Raw genomic sequence first — 14,241 nt, 5'->3', positions numbered from 1 at the left:
AAACAGTCAAGATGTGATTAAAGTGTAGAGTGTAAAGTGTAGATTTCAGCATCTTGCTTATTTCAGCAAAATAGTGCTAAACCTCAATCTGTAGGCAGCATAATAGTACAACAGTCTGCCTTATGGTAAAATGAACCAAAAGAAAACTTAACTTTTATCAGTTTCTTGGTTTGACATAAACACTGCAGTGTAAAAAGTGCTACCTACCTCCTGGTAGACAGACTAATTTGAGAATCCTACATTGCCACGTGCCCAAGTTATCCCATGCACAACTTTACCTTCAAGTCAAGGTCACTGAGATTGGAACTTGTCCGAGATTTTTAGTAGATGCATCTATAATATCGATTTAAAGCTCCCTACGTCATCCCGTTCTCGAGTTATCACGTTCACAAACGTAGGTGTAAGTGCTGCCCGTCTGCCCGGCAATGTATCAACAATACCCCATCAGCCTTTTACAGATGAAGGGTAAAAAAGCAGCAGTGGGACAGATCATTACTAATAATAGCATCCAAAACAGCTTCACATGAGTTCCAGTGAACATGGCTGTAGCTGGGAGAGAGCACCTTGAGGGACGCTTCCTGTGAAGATGCCATATTTCGAGATGTCGCTATAGAATAAAGTTTTCTGCCTTTGGGGAGCCAACCGACAGCCAGGTGGCCAGTGCAGCTGCGCATCTTAGCCGTTCGCAAGCAGCCTGAAGTGTATTGAAAGTGTAACAGGAAATAATTTTTATCCGAAATACGATTATTGCTCACTCTTACATCCTTTATTAGTTAGACTAGTGCAATCCTCGATTAAAGCATGCATGTTCTGAATGGACCAATCGTGGATTGCAGGTATGCATAGCTGTTTTTACACACAGCCTCCAGAAAACGGTGGAAGAATCAGGTTGGAAAATTCTCTGAAGTTGTTCTTTTTTTCACATGTAACACACAGTAGAAGCTCGCAGTCCACATTTAGTCTACATTCGCATTACTGGAAATACCCTGGGATAGGAGAGGAAGCCGTATAGAGCGAGCACAAGGCAGGGCACATGATGCCATCTCATTTGCTGTTATTTCATCACCTGTGCTATTCTCAGATGTGCAACATACAGTATGGATGTTGCACAAAGGAGTTAGGAAGTTATCCACTGTTGAATGTCTGATTTGTGTTTTCACATATAGCTTTGTTTTATAAAGACAAGTATTGGGCTTCAGGTCATGTGTACATAAATATGCATTACTGTTTTGAAAAGAAGGGAATCACCTGTGAGGAGACGCTCACTGAATGAAGATGTTTTATATTTTGCAAATGCAGTAATTCGAAGCATTTTTCTTATTACAAGCCTCATTCACCCATTCACATTGTGACAATCTGATGGATGTCCTCGGGGACACTTGGGGTACTGTGTCCAAGGATACTTTGGATACTGTTGCCCCAGGATAACTCGACATGCACATTAAAGAATTGAACTACCGACCTTCTAATTGGTGGACATCCCACTTGACCTTCTGTGTTAGTACCAAACTCATACAAATATAAGCTCACAGTTGGGAATCCAGCACAGCCGTAGGGATGCATTCACTGAACCGAGTGAGTGTATCCCAAAGCATCAACACCTTTAAAACTGTTGTGACTGTTCAGTGACACCCTGACAATTCTTACCAAGACAGCAAATAAGCATTTTGATGAAAATGTTAACTTGTTTGAAACTTTGAAAAATTGTTAAAATTTTCAACCGCAGACAAATTATTTTACAATCAACCAAGTTCTTTGTTACACCTCAGAGTTTGTTTTTAGGTTATATTAAAGTGTTCTATAAAGGGTTGATTTCTTCTACTGACGCTGTTTTTTCCCTTGTGTTTCGGTGTATGATTCCAGGTGAATGACATCTACCATGACAGTTCTTTAGGAGCAAAAATCAATGTGGTTCTGGTGCGGATTATCATGCTGGGCTACGGCAAGGTAAGACCTGAAACTACACGAGTTCTGCTGAAATACCAACTGGGATGCAGTTCCTGGAAAGTGAACGCCTCGTCTCTCTATTTTGCTACAGTCGCTTTAAGTACCTATAGAAAGCATGGCAAAGTCATACATACAGTGTCATAAACAAACACACAGACACACCCACATACTCATCAGCACACGCTGATGCCCAGAGCCTGTTATTCCAGTGGACTGAGCAAAAGAGGAACTAAAAGCATTCAGCATCCCAAGGGAGTGTTTTCAAGTTGCACGCCTTCACAGTTCAGCACCAAAGCACATACAGAAGCTCTTCCCGTTATGCAATCAGCCTCCTTCCCAGTGGGTTGCAGCACAGAATCATGGGAAGTCCAGGCAAAGATAAACAATCAATGATAGCCCTCCCTCATTCATAAAGAGAGAGAGACTGGACAATGGGTGGCGGGGTGGGGTGGGGGCATCCTTTTCTTCTTGACTGTAACACTATCTGCACATCTGTGCTGAAAAGAGGAAGAGAGAAAAGTGGAAGAGAGGAAAAAGAGCGATAAAGCAAGACATGGCAGAAATGGAGTAGGGCAGGGATTACCACAACAGATGATACAAGTGATTTTATTGCTGGATAGGTGCTCTGTGATATACTTACGCTGCTGTAGCCTTATCTCTTCCTCTCTTCTCTCTACATGTCCACAGTCCCAGTAGAACTCTGGAAACACACACTCGCACACGCACGAGCGCCACACACGCGTGCAAACACACACACACACACCGCACTACATTGGTCATTCTGGGCCAGCCCCTATGCAGCTTCAGCCAAAGCTCCGGCTGTCCATCATTCCCAATTACCGTGGCAACAGAGCTGCACCCAGACAGCCTGCAGATTGGCTGTGTGACCCTGAATGCGGGCGCACTCACACTCCCACACTTCACACACTCCAACACAACATTTACACACGACACACCATTGCAAACACATTTTGAAAGATCATTAAAAATACCCCCAAAACACACTCACGAGCAACTGATGAACATGAGGAACCACATAGGTGTACCGTGCGTTGTCTAACGGGGCGTTTACGCAGCGTGCAGGCTTCACACTTCATCATGTGTACAGAGGCAGGCCATATGTCTTCAGTGCAACTCACTCACACCGCGCGCGCTCTCTCAGCTGTGCATTGTGCATGCGTGAAAACAGAGAGCGAATGTAGAAAAGAGGCAAAGGCAGACATGGAAAGCTTCGAAGGGGGCGGGGTGTAGATAAGCAGAGATCCTAATGAGAAAGAGCGTGTGAGGTGAAGGTGAGTGGAAGCAACTGCAAGCATCTGGATGTTTGTGTGGGTGTTGGCATTATGCAAGTAACTGTAAGTAAATATTTTGTAATTGGGCATGTTTTTGACTACTAGTGCATAGCTCGTTAGCAGGCTGCTTTTGTTCTAGTTCATGTTCATGACTGAAATTATCAATTCAGAGTTCATTTATTATTTTGTAAGTACTGTCCTTCCCCCTGAGTGTATGTGTGTGTGTGTGTGTGTGTGTATTTTTGTTGTACACATCAGCAATTTACAAGATATGCTGACAATATATAACATTGTGACACTGCCCTCTACAGGGCTGAGGAGGATAATGTTTCAGAACTAGAAACATTATTTTTTTGATCCCTCTTCTTATTTTACCTTTGCGTGTGAATGTCTTTCCAGTCCATGAGCCTGATTGAACTTGGAAACCCATCCCAGAGTCTGGAGAACGTGTGTCGCTGGGCCTTTCTGCAACAGAAGCAAGACACAGGGGATGCCGAGTATCACGACCACGCCATCTTCCTCACACGGCAGGAATTTGGCCCCACGGGAATGCAGGGTACTTAAAGACATGTACACAATCAGCTTTCATAATGTGTTTAGCATAATGGTACATGTATCCAAATCAAATGCATTTGCTCCCCTGACAAAATAAAATCCATCATTCAGAGAAATCTCTCCTCTTTCTGCCTTTCTCTCATATAGCTGCGTAGTGCTGCTGTGGCTTTGGTGGTTGGTGGTTTTTCTGTGCAGCAGAGTACAGGCTAACAGTCAGGCCCAGGGGAGAGGCCTCTAAAGGCAGTGGCCTAGCTATCCAGAAGCCCTTCAGCTGCCCTTGGGCTCATCCTTAAGCAGCAGAAAATCAATAAACAGAGAAGGGCCAGCCACAGAGTCACAATTAAAGGCATTTCAGGACAGAAAAGCTCACAGGGAGCAAGAGATTAGCATACGCAGAGGTGGGAGGGGACGGTTTAGGGTTAGGATCAGATACACAAATCCAAACACATTTGTTCTTATGTGGGTGACACAGTTTTCTTTCTGGGTGTGTGGATCATGCATCATATATATCTTTATATAGCAGTCAGACATTGGGGTGAGAGGTAAGTGTGTCTTTGGTTTCATCTCACCAATCAGTGTATTTCAGTATGACTTTGGTGACTGACCAGAAATGTTCCAGTGTGATTATGAGCTTGATAAGTAAAATTCTTGTGAAAATTCATGTAATGTAATAGATTAGTGTGAGGTTAAACACTACTTTTGACTGACTGAGCGGTGTCACAGATTGTCTTTTGACTGTCCAAAATTGTAACGCTTTGTCTCTATCATTGTTTGAGCGTCTATAAATCTTTTAGTGTGTCTATAAATATTTCAAGTTTTTCTCTCTCTTCCTTGTCGCTAAGGTTATGCTCCGGTGACAGGCATGTGCCACCCGGTTAGGAGCTGCACCCTGAACCACGAGGACGGTTTCTCCTCCGCCTTTGTGGTGGCACACGAGACCGGACATGTGTAAGTGCGTTGCCGTGATGATGGTTCGAGCCTGCTAACTTGGCACAACAAAAGAAAACAAAGCAGTCACTTGAAGAACTGGATTGATGCATTACAGCTTTAGATCGCTGGTCCACTTCAGTAAATATCTGTTGAGTGAATTAACACTGCCTCCCGCCTTTGTTTCATGTTCTTTAACTCCCACACGTTCCCAATCTGTCTCCACTGGTTCATCTTTTTTCCCTTTACTTCTCTCTTGATGTCTCATTTTTTTTCTTTCTCTCGCTCTTGTGTAGGCTGGGGATGGAGCATGATGGCCAGGGAAACCGCTGCGGAGACGAGGTGCACTTGGGCAGCATCATGGCTCCTCTGGTGCAAGCTGCTTTCCACCGCTTTCAGTGGTCCAAATGTAGCATGCAGGAGCTGGGACGATACCTTCAGTGAGACACAGACACATACACATGCAACCCCACGTACAGAAGTATTTGATTTATGGGCTTTTTAAAGGTCAGTGCTGGCATCGGTATGATTTGGATCCAGCTGATGCATGGATATTGCCAGTCTGTGCTGTCTTTAAGATTAGGTTTGAATAAAAAATATACAGGGCGTATCAAACCGAATCAGCCGATTTCAAAGCGCTCTAACTCTGCAAACATTCAGTGTTAACAACGGAAACATGTACTGCTAGAAAGAGCAGATTTGTGAGTTTCCTCCTTTCCTGCTGATAGGTAGCCTAACAACATCAGCGGCTGCATGCTCACAAATGTATGGGACAGGTTTGACTGTCTTATGGGTGTGGAGGGGGGCATATTAAACACTTGTAAACATTGTAAGTTTTTTATATGTAAAACTTTGCATTCATTCATGTGTTTTAAAATTCCATTTCTTTAAGTCAGGATGGGGAACTCCAGGCCTCTAGGGCCAGTGTCCTGCGGGTTTTAGATACTACCCTGGGTCAACACACCTGAATCAAATGATTGGTTCATTACCAGGCCTCTGGAGAACTTCAAGCCATTTAAATCAGCTGTGTTGGATCAAGGACACATCTGAAACCTGTAGGACACCGTCCCTTGAAGCCTGAAGTTCCTCCACCCCTGCTTTAAATGATATAGCCTTTTGGAATGAGATGATTCTTTTTGATACACTCTGTACTTTACAAAGTACAAATATCCTATAAAATTATGTCGTCCATGATGTTCACACATATAAAGACTAGCGATATCCTAAACTTCTAAAGGCACTTGATTACTTCTTTGCATCACTTTTTAGGTGCTTTGACAGCATGGAAATCTACAAGTCGTGCTAAAATCACACTGAACCAATTAAACTGTTTGTTTCTGCTAATGTTTCATCACTGATCTCCCTTTATATGCCTCTCTCTCGGGCAAAGCTTCACTGCTTCCACTGTGGCTGCTTCTTCCAGTTCACTCCCTCAGTGTCCCTTTTTGATTACTTGCATGTGCGCTCTGTGATTTTCATCGTAGACCTCAAATTACACAGAGAGGAAACATCTGCGTGAAACTGATCCACTTCTAATGTTTGGGATCATTGCTGGTGATGAGAGCTGGAACTCTGGCCACACCTCAGAAATCAAACAGTAGCTTTTAGTAGAAAAATCCAGTGTTCAAGTGAGAAGGCAGCACATCGGGTGAGGATTGGAAGAAGCTGTCACGCACAGAGCACCTCAGACATCGCTTGAATACGATGTGGCGCATGCCATCGTGCCACCCAACAGCACATTTAAACCCGCAGACATTGTTGGGCCATGCCAACACCAGTCTTTGCTCACCAGATTTTTCTACTTCCCCGAAATTAAACTGAAATTGAAGAGTTGCTGTTTTATTCCACTTTATCGATTCAATTTTATTTATATAGCAACAAATCACTACAACAGTCACCTCAAGGTGCTTTATATTGTAAAGAAACTACAATCGTGGAGAGAAAACCCCCATGGCTGTAGCGTCATTTGATCGTTTTGATTGACAAAACAATCAAATGGCCCCCTTTGAGCAAGCGCTTGGCAACAGTGGGAAGGAAAAACTCATTTTTAACAGGAAGAAACCTCCAGCAGAACCAGCCTCAGGGAGGGGTGCCATCTGCTGCAACCGGTTGGTGGAGCGAAAGTGATCCAGTGAGCAGATGTACATGCTCAAGTCATTAGAATGGGAGAAAACTAAAGTCTGCCAAATTGTGATAACACCATTTAATTGTTAATTTATTAATACTAGAATATGATATTAGTCCCAGTCTTCGTTTTACGGCTAAAGAATGCCAGACGAGAGTGTACATAGAAAAGAAAAAAGAAAATAAAGATGAACACGTTTTTAAACTCTTCTTTCAGTTCCTATGACTGTCTTCGTGATGACCCTTTTGACCACAACTGGCCATCGCTGCCTCAACTTCCTGGTTTGCATTACTCCATGAACGAGCAGTGCCGCTTTGACTTTGGCGTGGGCTACACGACGTGCACCGCGGTAAGAGACCAGCGTAGTCCTAAACAGTCTCTTTACTAGCATACAGTCGCTAGCTTACGGACACCTGAAAACTCCGCTAACACAACAATGGCATCCTCTGCAAACTTTGCATTGCTTTATCCTCTCGCTCGCTTTGAATTGCTTGTATCAGTTAATTCAGTTCAGTTTGCTGAATTTCACTGTGGCATATGTACTTTTTATGTGACCCCTTAAGCTCTGAAGGTTTTCCTTACTAACCAAGGGCCACACTGTAATGAAATGAGAGTCACTCATACACAGCTATTCACGTTCTTCTGATGTCCTCTGTTTCCTCTCCCGGCCTCTGGTGGGATTGACATCTTACTTAAAAGCAGGTAATTGGTTTTGATAGATACTTCTTTTCTGTTGTTAATGTTAAATAGCAATCAACTATTTATTTGTTTATAATAACACTACATATGCCTTGATACCACAGTGCCTTTACATGAAACTCTCACAAGCAGCTCTTTGTAAACACGAAAAGCTTCACCCAGCTGCAGCATCTTGCCAGGCCTTTTTACCCCAGTCACCCTCACCCGCTCTATGACTGTGAAGCCACTGTGGCACGCTGTTGGGAGGCTGTTGCTTATTTGACTGACAGCTTGTTCAGGGGCTTTGCACACCTTGCTAGATTACCCTCTATTCTCTTGTCAAACTCATTCCCCTCAGCTACAAAAGGCGGGGCAGGCAGGAACGCAGGTAAGGTTACCCCATCTCCTGGAAGACATGTGGCCTCGTCTTTTATTTTCTCAGACTTTCTTTTTCTATTTGAAGTTGTAACTGTTTGTAATGTTGCTCCTTATTTTCAATTTTTTTTTCTTTTTACTGTACTTTGTTTATCTGTCCTACCCATTGTCATAGTTTGGATGTTAACGTTGGATGTTAGTCTGCAGGATTCTAAAATGCTTCAAAGTGGCGCTAAAATCTTTCAAAACAACTGTGAAGCTACTGGTTCATTGGTTGGCTGTGGTGCAATCCAGCAGTTGAACAGTACCATATCCCGAGTCCTCTTCTGCAAAATCTGTGTTAAATCACTGCAGCCCTGGCAGGAAGAGCCTCATTATATTGGCACTCTCGCGACTTAAACGAGCGGAAAAGGTTGGAAAGATGCCTTTCCCATCCAAGGGGAAAGGGCCTAGCCAGAACAGAGGCTGTTTTTCCATGTTTTCTCCTCAGCTTTTAGGATCCTCCAGTCTGATCTTACTGCTGATTACCTACCGCAGTCTACCCACTGACTGTGACTCACACTAAGACCTGTAAAGGTCCACTGGGGTCATGGTGGGTAGAAAAGCCTTTGGAGGGAGGAGGGCACCGCCCCTCAGACACTGGACTTCACTTCGGTTTGGTTGGTTGATATCCTCATCTGTGGCTCATATCAGACAAGAAGGAGAATTTGGACTTGATCTGTGTCCAGGGGCATTTTTAGAGGTCACTGAGACCTCACTCTATGGCTTTTGAAACCTTTTGCCCTCTGCCCTCCGCGGTGACATTCTTAACTCTAGGCTGTCTCATTATGAGAGTCTTGTCTCTCTCACGCAAACACACATCCATTGGTTTAGTTTGCATGAATGGCTGTGTATCTCTCAGTGGAGCATAATGTACAGTGCAGTGACTCAGCACAGGTTTGGTGTTGTTAGTGTTGGATATAATACTATTGTTGTGGCTATTGTTGTTGTGATATCTCTCCTCCCATCTCTACTTGTGCTTCCGTTATTCAGTGTTTAATCTCATCCTAGTAGCGTGTGTTGGAAGTTGGAGCTTTCAGCTATGAGAATGGGTTTCTCTCTGTGTCCCACAGTATCGCACATTTGAACCATGCAAGCAGCTGTGGTGTAGCCACCCAGACAATCCATTCTTCTGCAAGACTAAGAAAGGGCCGCCCATTGATGGAACCATGTGTGGGGAAGGGAAGGTATTTATACACTGCTTTAGTACAATAAAGTGTAGTGCAATGCTACTGGAAGCCAAAGAAAATGTGTTTTATTGTACAACATTTCCAATTGGTAACTTATGCGCTTGGACTGTTGCAGCATTGCTATAGAGGTCACTGCATCTGGCTGACCCCCGACCTCATGAGGCAAGATGGAAACTGGGGTGCATGGAGCGAGTTTGGCCAGTGTTCGCGCACCTGTGGTGGAGGAGTACAGTTTCGCACACGCAGCTGTAATAATCCAAGGTAGGAAACTCTTTACCACTGCATGTATAAAAACAAATATCACTTTTAGGTATTGTGTCACTCCTGATAGAGGAGCCACTTATAAAAATGATTAAAAAATGTGAATGATTAAGGTTTCAGAGGTAAAACATAATCTAGAGCAAAATATTCCCGTCCTCTCTGACCTGCCACTCCCCCAGACCGCACAACGGAGGCCGGAAATGCGTGGGGGAGGATTCCCAATTCCAGATGTGCAACACCAACGAGTGTGAGGATATTTACAGCGATCCAAGAGAAGAGCAGTGCCACGCTTGGGCCCTTCCGTCTGAAATCTACACCAACAAGCACCACTGGCTGCCTTATGAACACCCAGACCGTGAGTATGCACGTGCAAACAATGTATTGGGGTGGAGATATGAACCAGACAAACCTTAAGTGATGATATACTGTGGAAGTCATAAATATAAATGAAAGCCAACAACAGAAGGAAGCACAGTCTTGAATGTGGTTGGGTTGTGGAGCGTTTATATATATATATATAGGTTGTGTTTTTCTATCATCAGTGACATCTGGCAGTGGGTGCAGCTTTGAAGTATGGCTACGCCCTCCCACAAAAAAAAAGTAAAAAGCCACAACTTTAAAACCATTTTTCTATGAACTCAGTGTCTTCTTTTTCTCCACCCTTTTGCTGATGTCATTTAAACTCCTCCTCCAACTTTTTCTGCATCCATACATTTGGCACATGTGGACAAACTCTCATATTCACAAAGAACCCAAACCTAAATTTATCCAATTAATATTCCAAACCTTTGACACTACACTGTGTGAGTGTGAAGCTCCACCCTTGCCTCTGAGTTGAGATGTCACTGCCTTCCTGATACATATTAAATTATCGTCCAACTAAAGGGCAACCCTCGAGAAAAGTGCTGAGCTGTCTCTTTATCTACACAGAGGTCACGCTACTCAAAATCAGCTAAGAAGGCTTTGCTAAATTGTTTTTCTTCATTTTTATTATTTCCAAATGGCAAATTTTTCAGCAAAGCTTTTACCATCTCAAATTACTTTTCGATGTGTGCGCTCGTGTTTGCATGCGTGTTAATGTACACATGCTTCTATGAGAGGGAAAAAAAACTGAGGTTTAACTGAATTCAATTCATAGCTTGACATCTCCAGAAGTGTGTGTACTGTGACTCTGACAAAGTACAGTGTCTGCTCTGAATGTGAACTTCTAGTTTCTCTTCTATAGTTTATCAGTCTATATGAATAGAACCTCACCTATATTTATCTCTTGTGTTAACCCTCTGAGGTTTAAGTCATCATATGTGCTAACCTTAACTCTAATACTTGCAATGTCAAACTGAAAAAAATACCTGAATCCAAAATATCTTTTGAAATGATCTAAAATATAACACTATATATAATTCGGAGTGTTTTTGCTTTTGCATGTATTATTGTACATAGTTGAACAGTATGTCTGAAGTTAGGAAGAAATTTCAAGAACTAAATTGTTGCAACGGTGGCATCCTATTACAGTACCATCCTCAATACCATTTAGTTCATTACAACAACTGATTCTTTCTCAAATGTTTGTGAAGGTAGACTGCATAGTTATGGGCTTCATTTTATACTGCTGAAATGGCAAACGCCTGATTTCAAGGATTAAGAGGTGTGGGCCATTACATCAGTCTACATCAGGGGTCCCCAATCCCAGTCCACGAGGGCCGGTGTCCCTGCAGGTTTTAGATGTGTCCTTGATCCATCACAGCTGATTTAAATGGATAAATTACCTTCTCAACATGTCTTGAAGTTCTCCAGAGGCCTGATAATGAACTAATCATGTGATTCAGGTGTGTTGACCCAGGGTGAGATCTAAAACCTGCAGGGACACCGGCACTCGAGGCCTGGAGTTGCCTACCCCTGATCTATGGCCATGACCTGCTAGAAGTGAACAAAAGAGGGAGATTGTGGATACAAGCAGTGGAAATGTGCTTCCTGTGAAGGGCGACTGGGCTCACTCTTAGAGATGGGGTAAAGAGTTTGGTGCATGTGGCGGAGGTGTGGTCCCGGGCGCGGCTGCAGGGGAGGAGTGGTGCAGTGGGCTCAACGGGGTGGTGCTGGAGATGCCGGTGAGAACAGCTGATGGCGATTTGGACTGATAATGGTTTCCTTCCCTTTTTATAGTGAGACAGAGAGGAGCGGAGTACGAGGGAAATCAGCTGGGACCGACAGCTGTCAGACTGTGTTCATATCATAACCTGGGAAAACTATAAATAAATGTGGAAGCTGGTGATAAAGACCTGTGTGTGTGTGTGTGTGTGTACCTGTGTGTAGTGCATTTCACAGTGCATAAATAGGGATTCAGTGTAAAGCCACCACTGCTCATCCACATTCAAAGGAAGCAGTTGAAGTAGTTCAAGCATCTGACTGGGATGCCTCCTAGGTGCAGTGTTGTGGGTATATCTAATTGGGAGCAGGCCCCACATGTTGGACATATTATGTCTCTCAGCTGGCTCAGTGTCCCCCCAGAAGAAGTGAAGGAGGTAGCTGGGGAGACCTAGGTCTAGGCATGTCTGCTTAGACTGGTGATTCCTCAAATAAGAACCAGAAAATAGAGGTTATATATTTTGTTGTTTAGCCTCTGTAGTTCTTCTTCTCCACTGTAATGTGTGTGCATGTGTCAACTGCCACAGAGCAGCAAAAGACTTAGAACACTGAGGAGGGATTTTGTACATTGTTTGTGCATTCTCAGTCCAACCTGACAAGATTGTGTTTTCTCCACGTGATCGAACTGAGCAGTTTTGTTGCGTGTCTCCCACCTGTTTATTAGTGTCAACGGTCCAAAAGACAAGGTCTCTGGATTGTAGCCATCTGTAATAAATGTGATGAAGTAGGAGTGTTCGTTCGCACTCGGACTATCTGCCAGGCTTCATCTCTGGGGGCTCGTGCAGTTGTAGTATGACTCACTCAGACAGACACAATGAGACAAAGTGTCGTGCTGACTCACAGAGAGCTTATTCAGAGCATAAAAATAATCGCATGTCGGTTGTAAACATGAAATCTTCTAGTCAGACCACAGGGGTGACTCTGTGACAATCACTTGGATAGTGGTTTTCATTCTCTATGTTCATTTTTGTCCGCTTTCCAGCTAGCAAACGCTGCTACCTGCATTGTCAGTCCAAGGAGACCAGAACCGCAGTCTTCACGGAGACAGTGGTCCTGGATGGTACGCGGTGCTCATACAAGGACCCACACAGTGTCTGCGTGGGTGCGGAGTGTAAGGTGAGGGGCATGCGCGTGGAAAGACAGCCGCACACGTGCTGAGATCAGCATGTGTCAAATTCTAAGTTTCTTTATTAACAGAAAGTGGGATGCGACGGAGTGGTCGGCTCCTCGGAGCAGGAGGACAACTGTGGAGTGTGTGGAGGTGACAACTCCAGCTGCAAAATCTTCAAAGACACCATCTCACGTAACGCCAAGAAACAAGGTAACCCACTAACACACTGAATAACCCTTAATTTGTTTCATAGAGGAGACTTGACTCAGTCCTACCAGTCTAGCAGCCAGCTGTCATTCTGGTAAGCATAGTATAAACATTTGACTGGACTCTCTGTTTTTATTTTATCTTTTGGTTAAACATCGCCCTCTAGAGCAAGGTTTTAAAATTGCCGCAAACCTCAGTAAAAATCCAAGCTCACATGTTTCCATTTGAGCATTGCCAAGAAGTTACGTCAACAATCACTTCATAACCTAATATTTATGACAGTATTATCTAACCCTTGGTGTTGGGAGAGTTACATGTTATAACAGCGAAATTCTCAGAATCAGATGTTTTCCCTGGATGAAAATAATCACGACTGAAGGGATTTTCAGTAGTGCGCAAGGGTATTTAATTGAAATTAGAAAGGGAGCTTTACTGGCTTTGGTGCAGTTCTTTGGTATGAAACAGTAAAATTGACTTTTTGGCACAAACCAGATGTCTGTTTTATTTCAGGGTTCTTTAAAGTTCTCGAAATCCCCCGAGGAACGAGGCACTTACTGATCCAAGAGCTGAAAGCCACCTCGCACACTCTAGGTATTTTAAATTCGAGCTTCTTTTTTCTTCCGTGCCAGATACTGGAATGTAGATTTGCTCGTTGCAGTGTTGTCAATTTTTCTCCCATCTGCAGTGGTGAAAAATGTGGCATCAGGACAGTTCTTCATAAACGGGGACATGGAGAAGCCAGAATCCTACTCGGTCATAGAGAAGGGGGTGGAGTGGGAATATGAGAATGACAATGACAAGGAGACCCTTCAGTCAACCGGGCCTCTCAGACATGGAGTTCTGATCATGGTGTGCAACAACATGACTTTAAAATTGAATCTATAGTTACCTAAATTTCATAATAATCTCATAATATCACATTTTGTGGTTGAAATTATGCATTATCTTGATTCCTTCATTAATTTTATGATGATCTGTCGGATTTTAGATGAAATTACACGGGGATGAGGATGTGAATTTGTCGTACAAGTACTTGATGAGAACAGACTCTGACTCTGGAATTCAGAACAACATGCTAGTGGAGGACAGCGCTTATGAATGGGCCCCAAAGAAATGGTCTTACTGCTCCAGGCCTTGTGGTGGAGGTACAGTAGAACAAAGAAAATTCTCACAGTGAAACCGTTGTTTCTTTGACTTATATGATGTCCGATTTTCCACCCTTTTTTAGGAAAGCAGTACCTGCGATACGGCTGCAGAAGAAAAGTCGACAGCAAGATGGTTCATAAAAGGTTCTGTAACAAGTCCAACATGAAACCGAGAGGTGACATGAGGGACTGCAACCAGAAGGCCTGCCCTCCTCCCATGTATGTATTCACATGAGAAGCACAACAT

At 43.5% G+C, this 14,241-nt stretch overlaps 1 protein-coding gene across 5 annotated transcripts in view; it reads left to right on the top strand.

Annotated features, from left to right (window-relative positions):
- Positions 1 to 14,241, top strand: part of LOC113036107 (A disintegrin and metalloproteinase with thrombospondin motifs 2-like) — a 138,968-nt gene that overhangs the window by 115,135 nt on the left and 9,592 nt on the right. For 3 of the 5 annotated variants that reach the window (XM_026192216.1, XM_026192192.1, XM_026192225.1), the window contains 15 exons: positions 1,864 to 1,947; positions 3,639 to 3,795; positions 4,637 to 4,742; positions 5,018 to 5,161; positions 7,063 to 7,195; positions 7,880 to 7,912; positions 9,012 to 9,125; positions 9,244 to 9,389; positions 9,569 to 9,744; positions 12,514 to 12,647; positions 12,729 to 12,852; positions 13,360 to 13,440; positions 13,535 to 13,698; positions 13,838 to 13,994; positions 14,078 to 14,213. In XM_026192216.1, coding sequence (XP_026048001.1) covers positions 1,864 to 1,947; positions 3,639 to 3,795; positions 4,637 to 4,742; positions 5,018 to 5,161; positions 7,063 to 7,195; positions 7,880 to 7,912; positions 9,012 to 9,125; positions 9,244 to 9,389; positions 9,569 to 9,744; positions 12,514 to 12,647; positions 12,729 to 12,852; positions 13,360 to 13,440; positions 13,535 to 13,698; positions 13,838 to 13,994; positions 14,078 to 14,213 — 1,889 coding nt within the window. The remainder of the gene's footprint in view (positions 1 to 1,863; positions 1,948 to 3,638; positions 3,796 to 4,636; positions 4,743 to 5,017; positions 5,162 to 7,062; positions 7,196 to 7,879; positions 7,913 to 9,011; positions 9,126 to 9,243; positions 9,390 to 9,568; positions 9,745 to 12,513; positions 12,648 to 12,728; positions 12,853 to 13,359; positions 13,441 to 13,534; positions 13,699 to 13,837; positions 13,995 to 14,077; positions 14,214 to 14,241) is intronic. The other 2 variants (XM_026192201.1, XM_026192209.1) reach the window with 2 other exon arrangements.

Source organism: Astatotilapia calliptera, chromosome 2 (genome assembly GCF_900246225.1).
Source record: "Astatotilapia calliptera chromosome 2, fAstCal1.2, whole genome shotgun sequence".
NCBI lineage: Eukaryota > Metazoa > Chordata > Actinopteri > Cichliformes > Cichlidae > Astatotilapia > Astatotilapia calliptera.
Note: the sequence above shows the minus strand (reverse complement) of the source record. Positions and strands in the feature narration are given on the sequence as shown.